At 42.5% G+C, this 18,406-nt stretch overlaps 2 protein-coding genes across 3 annotated transcripts in view; one reads left to right on the top strand and one right to left on the bottom strand.

Annotated features, from left to right (window-relative positions):
• Positions 1–5,174: 5,174 nt before the first annotated feature.
• On the bottom strand, positions 5,175–14,248 carry CHCHD7 (coiled-coil-helix-coiled-coil-helix domain containing 7). The gene is made up of 4 exons (XM_083878651.1): positions 14,099–14,248; positions 11,391–11,463; positions 10,723–10,821; positions 5,175–9,964 (listed from the first exon to the last, which is right to left on the bottom strand). Exons 2-4 carry the CDS (start codon positions 11,442–11,444, stop codon positions 9,863–9,865), a joined length of 255 nt encoding a protein of 84 aa, XP_083734777.1. The 5' UTR covers positions 11,445–11,463; positions 14,099–14,248; the 3' UTR covers positions 5,175–9,862.
• Positions 14,249–14,482: 234 nt separating this feature from the next.
• PLAG1 (PLAG1 zinc finger) overlaps positions 14,483–18,406 on the top strand; it is a 51,918-nt gene continuing 47,994 nt past the window's right edge. For both annotated transcript variants that reach the window (XM_083861746.1, XM_083861745.1), the window contains exon 1: positions 14,483–14,649. The gene's annotated coding sequence lies outside the window, so the exon portion shown is untranslated. The remainder of the gene's footprint in view (positions 14,650–18,406) is intronic.

Here is an 18,406-nt window from a genome sequence, read left to right as displayed (position 1 = left end):
ATACTAGACATAGAGGGCCAACAGCCATGGGGAAGAAACACTGCATAAAATCACTGATTTCCATTGTGAAAAAGCTTGTCTGAAACTCATGTCTGGGCAGGGGTCTATGACTACAAGAGTCCTGTGGGATGCCATAGGTCTACAACAAATAAGGCACAGGCTGCACTGTGCCCCATCCATGTGCTCTAATAAAACATATCATCATCAGTGATTCTGCTCCAGAATTGGCCATCTGCTGAGTGGGGAACTTCAATACTACAGGTGGATATGAACTTGTAAGTTATTCAAAAGAGTAATGTATCTATGGCCTAGGTCTCCATTTTGTAAAAAAATCCAGATTTTACAATGGCAATAAAATCCCTCTCCTAGAGAATTTTTTAAACAAAAAACATATTTATTTTATTTCATACTAAAACAAATCTGCAAATACTCTCAAATATTCTTTTTTCCATTCTCTCTCTGCTTGCTTGAATTATCCTCACAAATGATACTTAGCTTAATAACATTCAAATATTTTAAACAGGTTTTAAAGACAGGAAAAATTACATTTGTAGATTTGTAGTTTTGAGAGCAAAAATGTGAGGATGGGTTCATAAAAGGGCAAACATGCACATGATCACAGACATACAATAAACATTGATGTGTAAATGCCTACTTAGTTTTAGACTGGTTTCCTCTCAGGTTTGGAGGGGGATCATTTAATTTTTCTTTTGGTGAGGTTTTTTGGGTGTTTTGTTAGCAGAATGAAGCCTAGAAGTTTGAACAATTAAACTATTGCCATAGGTACAAACTACCTGTCTTGATAATAGGGTTAGAGATGGCCAATTTGGAAATGCCATTAGCTGCCATTATTTGCAATTTTTTTTCAGCCTAGCTGGTAGAATATGGTCTTTGTGAAGAATTTAGAAGCTCTTCTTTGGCTTGTGGTTAATTAAATCTTAGCTGTCCTCCACCTCAGGGCAAAACTCAAGGTGGGTGCATAAGAAGCACCAAGCTACTGCCAAACACTTTTTTTTTTCTCTCTCAAGAATTAGGGACTTTTAGTACCTGAGGAATAAAGGTACCAGTAATATTATCTGCATAAATACCACATTTCTTTAAGAAACGTATAGGAGGAAAACTTTGTTTATATTATATTTATATTATGCCCTGCTGTTTCTGGGTAGGTATCACTCTCCCAGTGTCAAACAGAGGTTACTAGATTGCCAGAATGACAATTTCATAGCTTCTTAAGAAGGCAGGTCCTTATCGTGGCTTTTCTCAGAGTAAGGGATCCAAAAGCCCTGTGTTTCACCACTTTATTACTTCTACCCTTGCTACTACAGCATATGCTGACTACTGCAATGTTAGGTAGGGTCTCTTGTGACATTACATGAAATAATCTGGCACATCAATATTAGATGTCACTACTTCAGCTATTGGAATAGGGGGTTGAGATGGGAAAGGCTACAACCTTCGTTTTGTTTCTTTGAATAAATAATTTTAAGGTCATTTGGATAAATACTGTGGGAGTCAACACCATCCGTGAGCTACCTGACAGGTTCCCTATTAGGCAAAATCCAAAGCACATGATCTCTAATCCAAGATCCAGTGTGAAGAAAAACATATCCCAAATACCACACACATCTTCCAGTAGAGAAGATACAGGGAGGCAACTTCTGGCAAAAGAAAATTTCCTTTTTCCTACAATCATCTCTCTTTGGAGAAACTTAATTATAAAACATGGCCAACTTCTGTGGTACTTGCGGATACAGAGAGAGAACTTCTTGTCCAGAGATGTTGAAATCTGTATTCAATATAGCCTTTTGAAAGAACTCTGCATATGCCAACACATTCACTACCCACAAAAGGTTTAATGCTTGTAAATGTAGCACTGTGAATGGTTCCCCTTGTTAGAAACCCCAGAAATTACTGTGGGACTGGAAGCAAGAGTCCTAAGATGTCTTCTGGTGTTCTGACAATTACCTACTTCAGCCTCTCTTGTGTTTATCGCTGATGAAATGAAAAGCAGCAAACAGGCTACCAAACAGCTCAGCTTTCTTTGGTTTTCACGTCAAGTGGATTTTTTTGGGATGGGTTGTGTAGCACAGTGTCAATCCCTTCCTTAAGGACCCAGAGGAGGAGCATCTCTGCAGCAAGCACCACTATGCTCCTACCAGAGCCACCCTCTTCCAGCAGGAAACCTTCCAAAACCCCCATGCCTTCCCCTCACAAACACTGCCTGAACCAGAGAGCTTTGTAAGCACCAAATTATACTGCACTAATAAACAAAAATTTCCTGGCAAAGTACTTGATTTGGCTCCATCTAGTTTGATGAAAAGAGGTTTATTAAGGCAATTTCCTTACCTAAGATTTGCTGAATACGTTCCTGCAATGTCACATATCAAATGTCCTTCTAAAGGCATGCAAGTACATCTGTGAACCTGTGTCAGATACATCTCATCAATGGTATTAATCCCTTACTGAATAGCAAATATTTTTTCTCTTGGGTTGGTGCAGAATCTAGCAATTGTGAAAGCTGAACTGGAAATAAATCATGAGGAAAAGCTTGCCCAAAGAATCAATCTATATGAGGAAACAAATTCTAGATCCAAGAAAGGATGTGAACAGAAACAAATTAATCAATTAACATTTTAAGTTAGCAAATTGCTCTGATTTTAGAAATGGTGTCAGCTTCTTGGGGCTTTACAGAGGCAAATTGGCAGCAATAATCAGCAACAAATGACCTCACCAGCACAATCAAAAATGACCAGCCTGCATTTCCAAGCCTGTACAGAACTGGGCTATATGTACCCATTTGTGTCAGAGAATGAGATTGCCCTGACTCAAGGAGCAGCTGCCTGTTTGCTAACATTCAGCTTTATAGCAGCTTTTCTGGCAGGCTTATCTCCTGCAGCTGCCAGGATGGAGGAGAAAGATACTGATGCTTTCTACCAACTCCTGGCTGGAAATTTTCCTACACCACAGAAAACCAAAGCATTTTGTGAACTCTTCTTGTCTCACAGTGACAAGAACAAGAACAGAAGTGTTACTTATCATAATTGATTATCAAGATTTTGAACATTAAAATTTAAAGGACAGGAACCTTAAAACTGCTTTTGATGCAGATGTAGGTAAAGACCTACCAGTGAGCATTTTCAGTGGTTTTCTGCTCCTCGTACAAGTATGTTTGCAGCACCCAAGTGCAGCGATCACATCTACAACAAAATAGATGGGCACACCATAAAGACTAGACTGCTAAGCTGAAGGTGCTAGGAGACCATAGTTCCTTCTAGATTCTATCTACTTCTAGCTACTTACCACCTCATGAAGTACAGCAGGGAGAAAACAGTCCAGGAAATTCCTGGAGGGTGGAAAAAAACTTCCTAACACAGTTGATGAGGGAGCCAAATAGGGAAGACATTCTAGTTGTTTGTTCCAGAAAAGGACTGTTGGAAACCATCTGGGGCATGCAATCATGAAATGAGTTTTTGATTCTCAGAGAAGGGAGCAGGTGGAGGGGTAGAAGTGAGATGTGTCCAGCAGAACTGCCACATTGGACATCCAGTGGACAGACTTTGGGCTGTTTAGGAGCCTGGTTGATAGGACTGCCTTGGAAGCAGTCCTGAAGGGCAAACAAGTCCAGGACAGCTAGACATTCTTCAAGAAGGGTCTAGAGCACAAGTTTATGAGAAGCAGCTAAGGGAACTGGGGTTATTTAGCCTGCAGAAAAGGAGGCTCAGTGGGGGAACCTCATTGCTCTCTGCAACAGCCTGAAAGCAGCTTATAATAAGGCAAGAGTCAGTCTATTCTCCCAAGTAACAAGCAACAGTACAAGAGGAAAAGCCCTCATGTTTTGCCAGGGTAATTTTAGATTGAAGACTTGGAAAATTTTCTTCACCAAAAGGGTTGTCAACCATTGGAAGAGGCTGCCCAGAGGAATGGTGGAGTCACCATTCCTGGAGCTATTGGAAAGACATGCAGACGTGGTGCTCAGGGACAGGGTTTGGTGGTGGACTGGGTAATGGCCGAGAAACAGTTGGACTCAGTCTTACAGGTCTGAGTTTAAGAATCACAGTCCTTGTGTGCTCACAGCTCTGAATAGCTAAGCCCTTTTTTCAAACACAGAAAGCCTCTTCTGAGAGTTGTGACTTCAGCATTTGCTTCCTGTATTTTGCTGCTTACTCAAACACCCTACATTGATTGTCCCTTCCAGCCCAGGGATACAAGGGTGACTGCAGCTCCACAGAGAGGTGCTCACAGGTCCAGCTGGGCTGAACAGCAATGGTCATCCCCTTTTCCCTTGCTATTTGGCAGCTGGATACATGCGCCGGGGTAGAGGTTTGTATTAGCACTGATGCTAGTGATCACACAGAGGCACCTGCTGGTGGCCAGGAGAAGGGACATGAAATGGCAGTTGCTGAAGGGAATGACTGTAAAGATGACCATTCAAGCAACACCTCGCAGAAAATAAATTTCCTTCTGTTCATCTATACCCTAGCAGACTTCAGTCAATCCCCAAGGCTGATGAAACATTTTTTCCATAAATCCCAGCAGTGCTGAGGTATGAACAAACAGTCCCGTCAGCACTGTAAGCACCAAAATGCAAAGTTAGAACATGAAGCGCCAGAGACTTCTAGGATTGAAGTTTCTGTCATCCATAGGCTTTTGATGTCTAAACACCACAACATCCAACAGGTGTAGAATCCTCAAGGCCTGTTGCTCATTTTCAGTCTGAGAGTCAAACGGGTTTTTCCAACATCTTGAACTGTCACCATTAAGTTAAAGAACCACTTTAGTTTGCCTGTCACATAGATGAACACCAGAACACAGCATTTCTGTGTTTATCAGTAACATCCATTCAAATCCATTCAGCATTAGGAAAAATAGAGCCAAAAAGTACTTGAAACTGATATTGCAGGATATGGTAAATTCATAGTGTACCCCCTACCTAAGGATTTGTCCTGTGAGCTTCATTCCATCATTTTTAACTTATGGATTGAAGCAAGCACTGTATGACTGACATATTCCAATGCAGCAACTTAATTCAATACCACTATTTAATACGAGAAAATGCCACCCTATGTGTAGTACGCAATCACATTCACAGATCACTTCAACAGCTGCATGCAACTCTGCAGACAAGAACTACACAGGGATCCATGTTTCAGGGAAACAAAAATTTGAGATCCACATATGACACAGTAACAAAATATTACCAGCAAGGCTATTTCCATAAAAATACTACAAAAAAAATTTTTTTGGCAAAACAATTGCAATCTTTTATCATCAGTTAAAAGTGTTTAGATTCTTGAAAGTCAGCTGATGGCTCCTATTTCTATTCGTGTATATTTTTCTTAAGAGCTGTGAATTGCTTTAAGAAATGAGGTATTGACTGAATATACTATCTTGAGCAAAATCTTTTTTGTCATTATACAACACCTTGTTAAAATTGTTTTCCATTTTGACAGACACTAGCTCAATTTTGTTCTATGCAGAATTCTGTCGTGTTCTGCCAGTCACTTGGTATCAGGAAGTGTTTGCAGTGCATAGCAGTTGATTGAAGTAAAAACAGGTAAAGACATAGCTCAAGGGTAGTGGGACTTCTAAGAGCAGTTTAAGACTTTTAATGATTGAGGATTTTCAGAACCATTCTTCCAAAAAATGATTTTGAGATAGGAGTCAAGGTAGAAACCTGAATGATAGAGAAAAATTACTTATTCACAATCTGATGGTTTGAGTTACTACATATCATATGTCATAAAACAATTAAGTTTAAATGATCCACTGCATTTAGTTAGTAAAAATGCAGTACTTCCCTCCTCTTCATATCAAATAAGATGCAATAATAATGAAAACATTCAGAAGTAGTCTGCTTGTTTTACTTTTTACTACTTTAATACTTACAGAACTATTTCTTTCCATTGCCTCAGATTCTTCCAAGAAAACAAAAGCCTGCAACGTTGTACTGTTTTTTCACACAATAATTACTTCTTTCATGGCTATTCTGGAAGACCAACTTTTAAGATGTAGATACTTTTAACCTGAGTTAAGGGCTGTCTCCAAATGCATTAGAGCAGCATAACATTTTGTAATCAAAATTCATCTTATCTGTTCTGCAAAAGTTTTACCAAAAGCTCATCTATGCACATGTTCATGATCACTTAAGTGCAAAAGTTTCATTACAAGACCATGAAAGAGACTCTGAACAGCAGCAGATGCAGCTCCCTGCATTTCAAAAGCTTCAGCTAAAGCCAAAGAAATTTTCAGGATTCTAGAGCTAGGCAACTTGGACTCAATGATCTTTGTGGGTCTCTTCCAAATCAGCATACTCTGCAATTCGGTGAACTTCCTTTGAACATCTTCAAGGGCAGAGACTTATCCCAACTGCAGCAGCAGAAAACTCTGAGCGAGACAAGGCCTTGCACTGTGTGGTAACAGAAAAAAATGAGAGGGCAAAAATGTACAGACAGGAACCAGGATATTCACCTAGACCTGGGAAAAAGCCTACAGCTGCTGCTCAGTGCCTAGTTGTGATCAAATACCCACACTAAAAAAAATAAAAATCTATCAAGGACCATATTCTAAGGCTTCCCAGGCTGCACTGAAATCTCCTATTTCTCAGCAATGATTTAGACTTCTGTCCTCCTTTTCTCTTTATAGTGTAGAGACAGGACCAATCTTCCTTTTCTATTGGATGAATTCTGCTATCTCTGTGGGAAGAGACCAAAAATGCTTGAAAGAGCCAGTAGTGGGTGGAGTGCTTCTGTTTTCAGTCTGTTGTACAACAGCACCATCCAGCTGTCAAACAAAAAAATTATCGGACATTAATGCCACTATCCAGATTTGGTCCTTGTATCACGAGCAAAATGAGTAACTACACATATTAAAAAACCCAAAAACAGAACCCAGCTCACAGATCCCTTCCTGCTTCTTAATTAATTATATTGATCCACTGTGTTATGCTTTCTGGGTTAACATACAAGAGTGTGCTTTAGGGAAATTATGAATTCAGCCCAGGTTTTTTTCATCCAGCAAGAGTGGCAGCCTACAGCTTACCTCTGTTTCAGTGAAGTGTGGAATGTAAGCTCTCAGGTATGAGGAAAAGACCATTATCTTTGGCTCCCAACCAAAGGTAGTTAATCACACTACAAAAATTAATGGAAAAATCTCAACTCTTAAGAGCTTATGTTTTAGCTATCACACTTCACCACTCAAGCTTCAGTAGCAAAAGCAAGAGCAGCAACCTCAAGTGAGGAATAAAAATAATAAAAACTCGAGTAACAGATCACTCTTGAGAGACATTACAACATGAGGAAGAAAACTCCTTGCTCTCCCAAGATTTTGCATAAACTTCTGTTACTTAACAGTAAGGCATATGCAATGGAAATAAATGGCATTCCCTACAACACATGACTGATTAACTGAATTAAATCTACAAGGTCACTGCTTAAATTGCCCTCAGTTCCACACTGGACTAATTTTTGTTGTAACATCCATAGGAGGCTTACGATTTGCGTGCATTGATGATCAGAAGTCTAACGTTAGACTACAGTTCCTGCATTACACGTGCCTTAGCCCACCCTATAATCCAACATTCTGGCATTGATACCTGAAAGCAGTAATGCATCTCCTTTTCTGATTTTTTGAAGACTGGTACTAGTTCTTTACAAAAACTTCACAAAGCAGCACAGGGTTCTTACCAATGCCAAAAATAAGCCAGACATTCTTTAAAAAAAAACAATGCTAGTCAAGCAAATATTTTCACAAAAAAATCCACCTTGTAAGTACAGCAGTTAACCTAAGAGAAAGAGCACTTCTACATGCAAAATGAACCTGAAAGGAAATCCTAGGATAAATGAGGTAACTTTAAGGAACTTGAGCTTATACAAAGAAGAATGGGCATAAGCACATCAAGAACGAGATGTTTTTCCTGCATATATTTAAAATATACTGTAGATTTTAACATAAGCCCAGAATTTAAGAGCACAGCAACAGAGAAATGGCAAGCACTAGAATAGTAGCTAAAGCCACAGGAGCAAAGAACATGTCCAAAGATACAGCAGAGGTGGCAAATGATAAGCCTGTGCCAAGTAGGAGAGAAGGTGCCCTTAGACAAGCAAGGCAGCAAAGGCAGAAGAGTCTGAAGAGACACAGCCCTAAGGAAGAGGACAATAGCTCCCCAAAGTCTGCAGATAAACAAGAAGATCAAAGAGGCATGGTTAATGAGGAAGTATTATGACTAAGTTTAATAAAAGCAAGAAGTTCTCTCACTATGAAAGAGAACAGAGAACACTCGACCTTCAAAAGGAGCTGTAGTAGAAAGTCCAGCTCCACACACAGGGGAACAAAACCAACCAAAGACGACAAAAACAACAAAAAAAATCCACAACAAAAAGAGGAAAATGTCAAAGTTTGCACTTTGAGTGAAGAGAAAGTAATTTGAAATAAAGAATCTTATGATCTTGATGGAAGAAAATACATTTTCCTTGCCAGGAACTGACAAGAGAACTTGTGACATGCTTGAAGGCTGCACAGCTTTGCTTGGAGAATTGTATACTCAAAAGGCATAGAGTTACACATTCACTCCAACAGAGAGGGTAGGATCAATCCATTTCAAAACTCAGATGTAGATGGAGGAGAAAGGAGGAAAAGCAGATTTTGTGGAGTTACTAGTCAAATCAAACAACAAGGAAGCAGCATAAAAATCACAGCAAGCATAGAAATAGGCCCACAGTGGAAAGAAACAAGACAAGCCAGACAGGAGAAACAGAAAGCCACAAAGTCTTTCCAAAACAGTCTAAATAGAGAGACAACACTTTTACACCATCCTTCATGAGGTCAGCCAGAGTTCTGCCAAGTTGATCCCAAGTAAGAACTAAAGGATTTCGCATGGAACCTGAGCTCATGACAGTAGTTTGTCATATTCCATCCATATCACAGGATACAAGCTTTTAAGCCAGGACACCAGAAGGTAAAACCCACTGTTTTCACTAGAAAACAGCCTGTTTACATTTATTAGTTGCTTAATTTAGCTAAAGAATCAACCTTATTTAAGATTAGAGTACCTGTTTAAACTCAGCTTTGTAATCTTGTATGAGTAAGCATTTCCAAACCCCAGGTTTCAGCTGTCCAGAGTCTTAGATGGTCTATAGTTAAACCTGCCATGTCACTCAGAGGATCTGTTTACATGTCTGCAAGTCCTCCCTGCCTGCCACCAAAGTATCTATTTACTATCCACAGAAATTACCATTCAACTCAGACCTGAGGAGCTCAGTTTTATCTTCACCAGTCTCTCTAACCTTCTAACTCGCACAGCTTGCAGATCTGATTTACTGCAAGCTTCTGCTGTCACTGACAAGTGCAGTGGCAGACCTAATGACAAGCTTGTTGGATTTAGGAATTTAGTTCATGAACAGTCTTATTTAAACTGGAGACACAGAATGCAACACATGTGAAAATAGTGATAAACATCACTATTGAACAGAACAGCTGAGTGCAAGAAATATGTTGCATGTACCAGCTTCTCAACCTGCTCCAGCTGAACTTAGAACCACACTGCAATGCTTACCAACCCCATCTTTTCTAACAGATTTTCTGCAAGCCCCATTAATTTTGTATTTAGCATTTCACAGCAAGGTAGTTTCTACACAAGTTACATTGATACCCGTATCTTCCAATAAAAAGAGGCCAAGTTCCTATGACAGGAAGCATGAATAAACCCAGGAAGTTCTATTCCAGAAAGCTCACACATTCCAAAATTTAAGATATCTTTTTAATCCAAGATACGGCAACTGTAAAATCCAGTTCATAAAATGGTAACTCGCTGCTGCTGAGTCTTCATATGTACAGTGACAACAGTAAATCAAATTTAGGTTTGTAGTCAGTAGGGCTTCCCCGTGGATTCCAAGATTTTCTTTCTTTCTTCTGCTGAGGGCATCTCTGGTCTCACACCACTTCTCTTCCTTTGCATCATAATTTCATGCTGAAAGTAGAACAAAGTGACCATGAGAACAGATTTCGCGAAGTTTCTTCTCCTGAGATATGAATGAACAAGATTCTTTAACAGAAAAATGCTTTATATATCAAGACCCAGGTACTCTAAGCCTGATTAGCTGATAACTAAATGTACTAGTAGTTAGCTCAAGATACCTGATAGTTTATCTGCTTCAGAAGGCAGTGCAATCAGTATTCCCATTACTCTATGCCAGACTAATGCACAATTCTCTGCAAATAGATTTTTTTTGTAATTCTCACAAGTACTTAAAGGGTAAAACCTCTTTACTACAATAGTGTAAGGAAAGGAAACAGCAGAAAACAGGCTAGCAGCACATAGTTCCTTATAATACTTCTCTACCACCAAATAAGCTTTATATTAGATTAAAGTAAACAAAATCCAAGCCAGAGGGAAAGCCAGATAATCTCACCTTGACTCAGAACTTTGTCATTGCATTTGTTTAAAAGAGAACTTATGAGAAATATGTGACTCAAGTTCAGAGGAAAGCATCAGGTACTGCAAGAACACTGACTCACAATCTAAGAGTAAATTCAGAACAATCAAGTGAAGTGCTTTGATGTGCATGTGCTGAAGTCTTCCAGCAACTCACACTCAGACTACCTGGGCTGGTAAGTTACCATAAAAACGTCATTAGCTGAGTTTGAAGGGTTCAGAAAGCAGCATGTCAGAAGCAATGTACATAAAGCAAAGCAAGGAGTTAAATTTAGAAAGTCTACTGTGCTTACCCAGAATGTTCTGCAGTTTTTGTACTTCAAAAAATAATCAGTACACAGATCCTTGTTATAGTTGTTGTCATTCATACATTTTGTAGTGGCATCTGTTTCCTTTAATAGGGGAAAGTATACTTCAGAGCTGAGGGAAGTTACTGTACTCAGTGTTTAAATATTTCAACAAGTCCCAGAATATCTATGAAGATAGGAGTGGGCTCTTCAGATGAAAGAGCACTATTAAAGTGAGCAAAAGAACACCTATTACAAAGGATCATCAGTACTTCCAAGCTGTGATTTCATTTGGAGATAACACAGAATAGTACTCTTCAGACAGTTAAGTACAGAGTCCACAGAATACTTGTTTACAATGGTGCTTGGTGTAACTCACAAAAGACTTTTAAAAAATAACCAAGCTTGTCTAACCAGGATTTCAGGCTCTGTTTTCAGGGACAGAAAATTTAAGAGACTGCTATCAGTTGTATTACTCCTATTTATGCGGAATTACTTGTTATTTCATGCTTATTATAATGGATGCATTTCAGCCCTTCTCATCTTCAGACTCTTAAGAAACTTTTAATGCAAAGTGCTATAATGCAAGCGTGCTATCCACAAGACAGTCTTCTAGCAAGTGCATTATTTCACATTGAAATGTACAGACAGAAATCTCAATTTGATCATCTTACCGCTACACATGGATTTGTGTCGTGATCTCTGAGCTTTCTGGCATGCCTGGACATTCTAGACAGACACTCGTACCTTGGCGAGAAGGGGAAAATAAACAGGTTCAGTATCTACTTTTAACAGTAACTCAGGATTAACTCTGAATTTCAGGACGTTACAAAGGCTTTCTAGTAACACACAGTTTAGTTATCTTAAAACAAACAAACAAACCCCCAACTCCTTTTGCGAAGTGTTATTTCAAAAGCAGTAACCACAAGACAACACTGGCAAGTTTAGCCCATCACCAAGACTGCTCACTCCGTGATGAATTCTTGCAGAGAATGGAGCCACTGCAGCAGCCCTCACACCAGCCTGTGTGTCATGGAGGAAGTGACCATGTGTAGGGGAAACAGCTCCATAGAAGCTGTTCACAGCCAGCACATTGTAGACATTTCAATTAATAGTGTGTGGGAGGAATGTACAAGTAAACTTTTCCAGATTCGTTCCTACTCCTTAGCTGGATCACATCTGCATCTTCACTGAGCTTTCCCAGGTACAACTAGTGCCCAACTATCTCCTGCGTTGCTGTATCAAATATTTAACAGAAAAGGAACTGGTTTCACCGCAAGGTGGGACCAGACCCACTTACGCTGCGTATGACAGCTTGAATCACATTTTTTTACCATTTAGTAGTTTGACACTGACTCCAGCAGCTATAAGCTTGAGGGACAGAGTTCAGTGCCAAGAATCTACACAGATCCAAGATGATGACATCAAGATGAACAGCAGACCTTCTTTCCCTTTAGAGCTTCCTATACATTGCCTCTGGCACACATATGGCGATACAGGTATGTATTCCAAACAAATACTAAATGTAACAAAAAACAAATTAATGTTGACCAGATGACTGCTTGGATCAATACAATCAGAAACACAGGACAGAGGGAGCAAATTAAGGTACTGCTAATGAAGGACACAGCTTAATCTAGTTGGTTTTTTTTACTTTCTCAAAAAACATTTATGCTAATTCTTAACTAAGACCTGTTTCTGAGTGCATTAGGGAATGATAAATGCAAGTCTGCAGAAGAAAGCCTAAATTGCTTGATACCAGATTAAACAAAAAATTCAAATGCTGCTCTTTGTAGCTCAGAAAACCACATTTTAGATGGGCTTCTTCTTTGGGTAAGAGTAAACTATTCCCAGCAAACAAGCCTTAGGTTTTACAAGCTGCACATGTCTACTTTCCTGGAGTACTCTTTGCTTTCCATATGGTCATCTTCTGCAAATGGGCCTTTTAATTAACAGCACGGGGGGGAGGAATGCTTTCACTTTTCTTTGAGAGCTATCCAGTGCTTAAGTTAATTTCACAAGCTAGACAAATGTTCTTTTTTTTTTGGTGGGTGTTAAGTACATTTTTGATCAAGCACTTCCAACTTAAATGGAAACACAAGCAGGTATACCAGCTTCACCACAAACTTCATGCAAGGAGGAGGGAAGGGAGAAGTAGGAAGCAAAAGCAGCATACCACAATGCTTCACCTAAGTCACCACAACAGATACAAGGTTTTCAGATGTTTGCATGTGTCTGTGCTGTAACTCTACATTTCAGTTCTATTCCCACCTAAGCAGACATGCCTCAAGTTGTACAGTCAGTCTGATTTCAGACTTTTTCTCTGAAAGAATACTTGGGAGTCATAGGATATGCTGTCATAATCAGCGTTCCTTATACAAATTGCACTTGACACTTTCAGTTTGATTACCCATCAGAGCCTGCAACCATGCCCGTTCTAAGGAACAACGCACACAATCCATTAAACACCTGCCTAACGAACAAGCAGATGAGGTTCTAATGAAGATGCACAGCTCAGAGCAGGCAAATGCTTAAACTTCCTTAGTACTACCCAAAAGGTCTGCTACTACTGCGCGTGTTCCTCTCTCCGAAGCACTTCAGACTGGAAACACTATCAGCTGGAAGGGCAGGCGGGTCACGCCGAACGCTGCTCTGTGCCCGAATGAGCAGTTGGGCAGGAAGCGAGCTTCCCCCTCCTCCCAGGTCTGCACATGGACGGGCTTCCCTTCCTGCTTTCAGATTACAGGTCAGAGCCCAGCCACAACCCAAGGCTTGTCTATTCCACGGTTCTTAATTATGCTTTAACACATTAACAGTTGTAAACTGTACCACAGAGAACCAGGGCTGTTGCTGGCACTCTTTAACCCTGGGGCTTTTTCAGTTCATAAACCATCAGGGCACTTTCCTACAGGCTGCCGCCCATTGAAAAAAACGTTCGGTCTGCTTTAGACGCACACGTATAGACATAAATTCGCTAATTACGCGGCAATACAGACCAGGTCATTAAACCTCGGAACGGCGGAGAAAAGGCCGTACTAAAACCCTACGGACGGCTTTCTGGGCTGCTGAGGCGGGAGGAGGCACCGGCGGGCCCTGACGCTCAGCGCCGCCTTTCCCGACCCGGCCTCCCGGAGGGCTGGGGCCGTCCAGGTGCGGAGGGGAGGCCCGGGCCCCGCTCGGTCTCCGCTCTCCGCCCGCGGGGAGCGACCGAAGGCGCCCGGCCGCCCCTTCCCCGCCCCGGGCCGCTCCCCGCCGCCTCCCCCGGGCACCACCTGCCGCCGGGCCCCAGCGGGGCTGCCCCGGCCCGCCAAGGCCGAGGCCGAGCGAGGCTTCCCTCCGCCGGCCGGGAGGGAGGGGAAGGGAACGCGGCGGCGGCACTCACCTCCGTCCCCGGCCGTGTCCGCGGGAGCCCGGGGCGGGAAGGGGCGCAGCCCGTCTCCAATTCGAAAGACGTCAGCGGCTCGGGCAGCGCGCTTAAGTACGGGCGCAGCCTACCCCGCTCCCGGCCCCGCGGCTCCCCCCGGCCCCGCGCCGCCGCCGCCCACGCCCCGGCGGCTCTGAGTGGCACGGCCGGGCCGCCAATGGCGGCGGCGCGGGGCCCGCCCGGGCCGTGAGCGGCGCCTCCTTCCACCAACGGGGCGGGCGGCGCGGGCGGCAGGCGCCGGCGGCGGGGCGCGGCCGCGGCCCTGACTGACTGGGGGAGGCGTCCAACCCGCGGTGCGTGTGGGCGGCGGGCGGTGTGGGCGCGGCGTGTGCGGCAGGCTGGGCTGCACCGCAGCGCATACACTACAATGGCTGCTGGAAAGACGGGAAAGCAAACAATTTCCAGGCCCGCCGCGTCCAGCCCGAAATATGGGGAAAAAATTACAGAAAAATCGGAGAACACTGTAAAGGGTGGAAACGGGGCGCAGAGGGGATGCTGAGGCTCCCGCGGTGAGTCTGCTGCGGGTTTGGGGGGCAGGCGCCGGGGTTTAGCAGGGAAATATCAGGGTTATTTAAATTATGAAGGGGGAGGAGGAGAAGGAGGGGGGAAAGGAGAGAGGAGCGGCGAGCGGCGAGGAAAAGTTTGTGTTAACCATCCCTGCCTTCCATCCCTCTCCCCCGTCTCCCGCAGCCCCCCGGGGGGGGAAAACCACGGGAGGGGAGGCCAGCCGGCGGTGCGCCCCCCCCACCCCACCCCCCTTCCCCTCCCTCGGAGGGAGAAAGAGATGATTTTGAGAAAAAACCCTCTCTCAGGAGTTTCCTGCACTCCTCCCCTCCCTCCCCGCCTGCCCGCGGCGCTCTGTGGGTCCGCGAGGAGCGGGCGCTGCCCGGGCCGGGGGCGGCCGGAGGGCCGGGGGTGCCCCCTCGGAGCCGCCGGGCCGGGCCGGGCCGGGCCGGAGCCGCGGGCAGGGGCAGGGGCAGAGCGGCCGCCCCCTCCCCTCTCGCCTCTGCGGAGCCTGTGCTGTGAATGCAGTGACAGCGGCGAGAGCGGCGAGAGAGAGCGAGCGGAAGACATTAGAGACCGCGGTTGCCGAAAAATGAGGGAAAAAATTAATATAAATTCACCCGCCGCGTCAAACCGGGCAAATTTCGCACAGAAATTTCCCCCGTGGACCCGGCTACCCGTGGGGTGATCCCCGGGCCCGGCGGCCGCGGCTTTGGGGGGATCCCGAGTGACTTTGGGGAACTCGACCCCCCTTTCCCGTCGTTTTTTTGGACAAAAGTTTTTTTTTTCGTAATAAAGAAACGAATTTGCCTGCTCTCCCCCTCGGAGTAGCCCGGGAGCTTTTCCCTTCCCCATCGGTGTGTGTTTAGAGAAAAGTGTGAAGGCAAGTAAGTGCTGAGTCGCGTTGCATTGGGGAGGGGGGTTTGCTAACTGAAAGCAGGAGAGATCCGGAGAGAGAGAGAGAGAGAGCAGGGACAGCTTGTTGTCAGTATCATAAACAACCAAAATGGAGGGAGAACTGAGGCATATAACAAAATAAAAATCAGAAAAAAATGCCAAAAAATACCTAAAAATCGGGGCTGCTCCCCCTTTTCTTCCTCAAGGTAACAGAATAAAACCCGTGTCTTCCCGAGACCGTTTTAAGGTTTCAGGGAGCAAGGAGTTAATATTTATTATTTTTTTTTTGTTGATGAATTCTTTGGAAAGGCAAAAGCCTCTTATAACTCGCCACCGACAATGAGAAAACGTGAAAATCCCTTTCAGGACAGAGAGGTAGGGGGAGATGATGGTGCAGAAAGTGTATAACTTGGGGGTAATGTGGAGTGATCCTAGATAAGATAAATGCTGTATGTGGTGCCTTATAGCTTCCTTTTTTAATGCTTTTTTTGGTGTGTGCGTGTGTTTGGGGGATTTGGGGAGATGGGGGCTCCTTTCTTTTCCTCTCTCTTTTTCTTTCCTTTTTTTTTCTTTTTTTTTTTTTTTTTTTCTTTTTTTTTTTTTTTTTTTCTTTCTTTTTTTTTTTTTTTTCGGACCGGAATGTAATGCTTTTGTAGTGTCACTTTCCTGATCTAATTAGGATGTGTGAAGCAAAGAGTAAACCTTTCCGGTTTATAAAGTGCATTTTCGTTGCCTTTGGATTTCAGATTTTCTTGGTGGCTCCCTCCTGTACTTTAAACTGGATCCTTGAGAGTGGTGTGGGGTTGAGCTGGTGCTCCATAGGGAGAGCAGAGAGGGCTCAGGGGCAGGGCACCTCTTCTGCGAGTGTTTGCTGACTTCCCTGGCACCTCCAGTTCACCTGTTTGTCTCCTACAAAGAATGTATTCTGCACTCTCCTCGTTTTATTTATATGAAATAATGATGCCTCATCTCGCCTCACGTTGAAGTTAATGCGAAAGTGCTGCTGATGTTGGTTCCACGTGGGATCAGGGACATAGCAGGGCATTTTAAAGAGACAGCTTCTCTTTTCCTAAGGTTATCATCACCTCTGCAGCACCTCTGCCTCTAGCAGAGGGGTGCTTCGTTGTTGTTTTTTTTAATGGAAAGATATCAAATCGGCCCTAGTCTGGTAAATTAAGGAAGGATAACAGGGGGAAACGTGCAGAACTGTTGGTTTCGGAGCAATTCTTTTGTGTGTAGCAGGTCTTCAGGGGAGTTTTCTTGGTGTGTTAATTAAAATGCCGTGTTTTGGAGAGTGGTTTTTGGAATGTACGTTGCAGAAATGAAATAGTCTCAGGTTGTTTGATATTAAGATCTAGTGCTATTCTGCTAGCTGTGAGTTCTGTGGGAGGAGATGAAGTCCCTGTGTGTAGGGCAATTTCACAGACATTTTGTGAAAGTTGTGAAGTGTGTTATTTTTACTTTGAATACATTCAGTTTTGTTGGGAACACATGAGTTTGTTCAAAAGCTTATTCTATACCTAAATCTCCTAAACCATCCCCAAAGGTTTTGAAAATAGTGAAGAATAACTACAGGTTTTAATTGGCCAAAGTAGGGGCTCTTTATAAGTACACCTTAGCTGTGTAGTTATAACATCACTGGGAAGAATTGCCTCTGGCTTTATTTAAAGAAAGAAAAGTCATCCTAACTGGGCTCTAGTGTCATGTATATGTGTGCATGTGGGTATGCATGCATGCTTTTAGCATGGATTCTGGCTGATACTGTTTTTTTCTTAATTTTTAACTTGCAAATATTTAACTGTGATGATCTGAAATGCTCTGCTTGTCCCTGTTATCTCCTATGTATTTTAATTTTAAATATCCTATTTTAAAAATTAGCATCACCTCTTAACATGGCAATTTGATACCTTTATGAGGAGTTGCGATGTTTCCTTTACACTTGCTTTGTTTTTGGAGTCTTTACATTTAGTTCTAGATTGAAAATTGAATACAGGTATGTGGTTCTTGAGAGGGAAGATGGGGTACTGAACTTGGAGGGAGACTATTGCAGCACATGTTTTCTGTGAATTTGTGGAAGTTGAGTATGAGTTGTGATAGCCCTCTGTGTTGAATAGCATGTGCTTGCAAATGATCTGTACCCTTTCTGCAAGTGTGACCAAAGAAACTTGTTGCCTAGGATAGCCTTGTGGTTAAAGATTTGGGAAGAAATCTTAAAGTTTTCCAGTGACTCACAGTTGTGAAAATTAAATCACATTAAGTACTCTTAGGTTAGAAAAAGGGGTCATTAAGGAAGAAAGATTAATCATTTTGTATAAAGGAATGATATTGAGTGTTTTTCCAAAACTGCCTTTTATGGTTTAGGGATCTCTTTTATAGTTAGTAAGAATTGAGACTTAAAAGTTCCTTTCTGAATCTTTCTTAAACTGATCTATTATTTTTATTGACTGAAGTAACATTACCCTGGAATGCATAGAAATTTGATAAATTAATAGCAGTTCACCATATGTTGGTAGTTTTAATGTACCAGGGTGGATGGACAGATGGTAGTGGATGTGCAGAACTAACTTAAATAAACTAGTTAATGCTATTGAGAACTCTTCAAATGCTGTGTCTGTGACCATCAGTGTGAAGTGCTTAACATGTGTACTACATTTTTACCTAATTTGGAGCTTTTTAATCAATTATATTTTAATGCTGAAAATAGGTATAGACACTGGTAATAACAATGTGAAAAAAAGCACTGTTGTGGAGTAGCTTTCTTGATTTACAGCTATATGTTACAAAGTAAATTTGGTGTATCCAATCACAGCACAAAATTCAGGATTTAGGGTGGAGAAAGTGGAAAGGGTGTTCTTTCAGAATTTG

Source organism: Zosterops lateralis (genome assembly GCF_965231275.1).
Source record: "Zosterops lateralis genome assembly, chromosome: 1".
Lineage (NCBI taxonomy): Eukaryota > Metazoa > Chordata > Aves > Passeriformes > Zosteropidae > Zosterops > Zosterops lateralis.
Note: the sequence above shows the minus strand (reverse complement) of the source record. Positions and strands in the feature narration are given on the sequence as shown.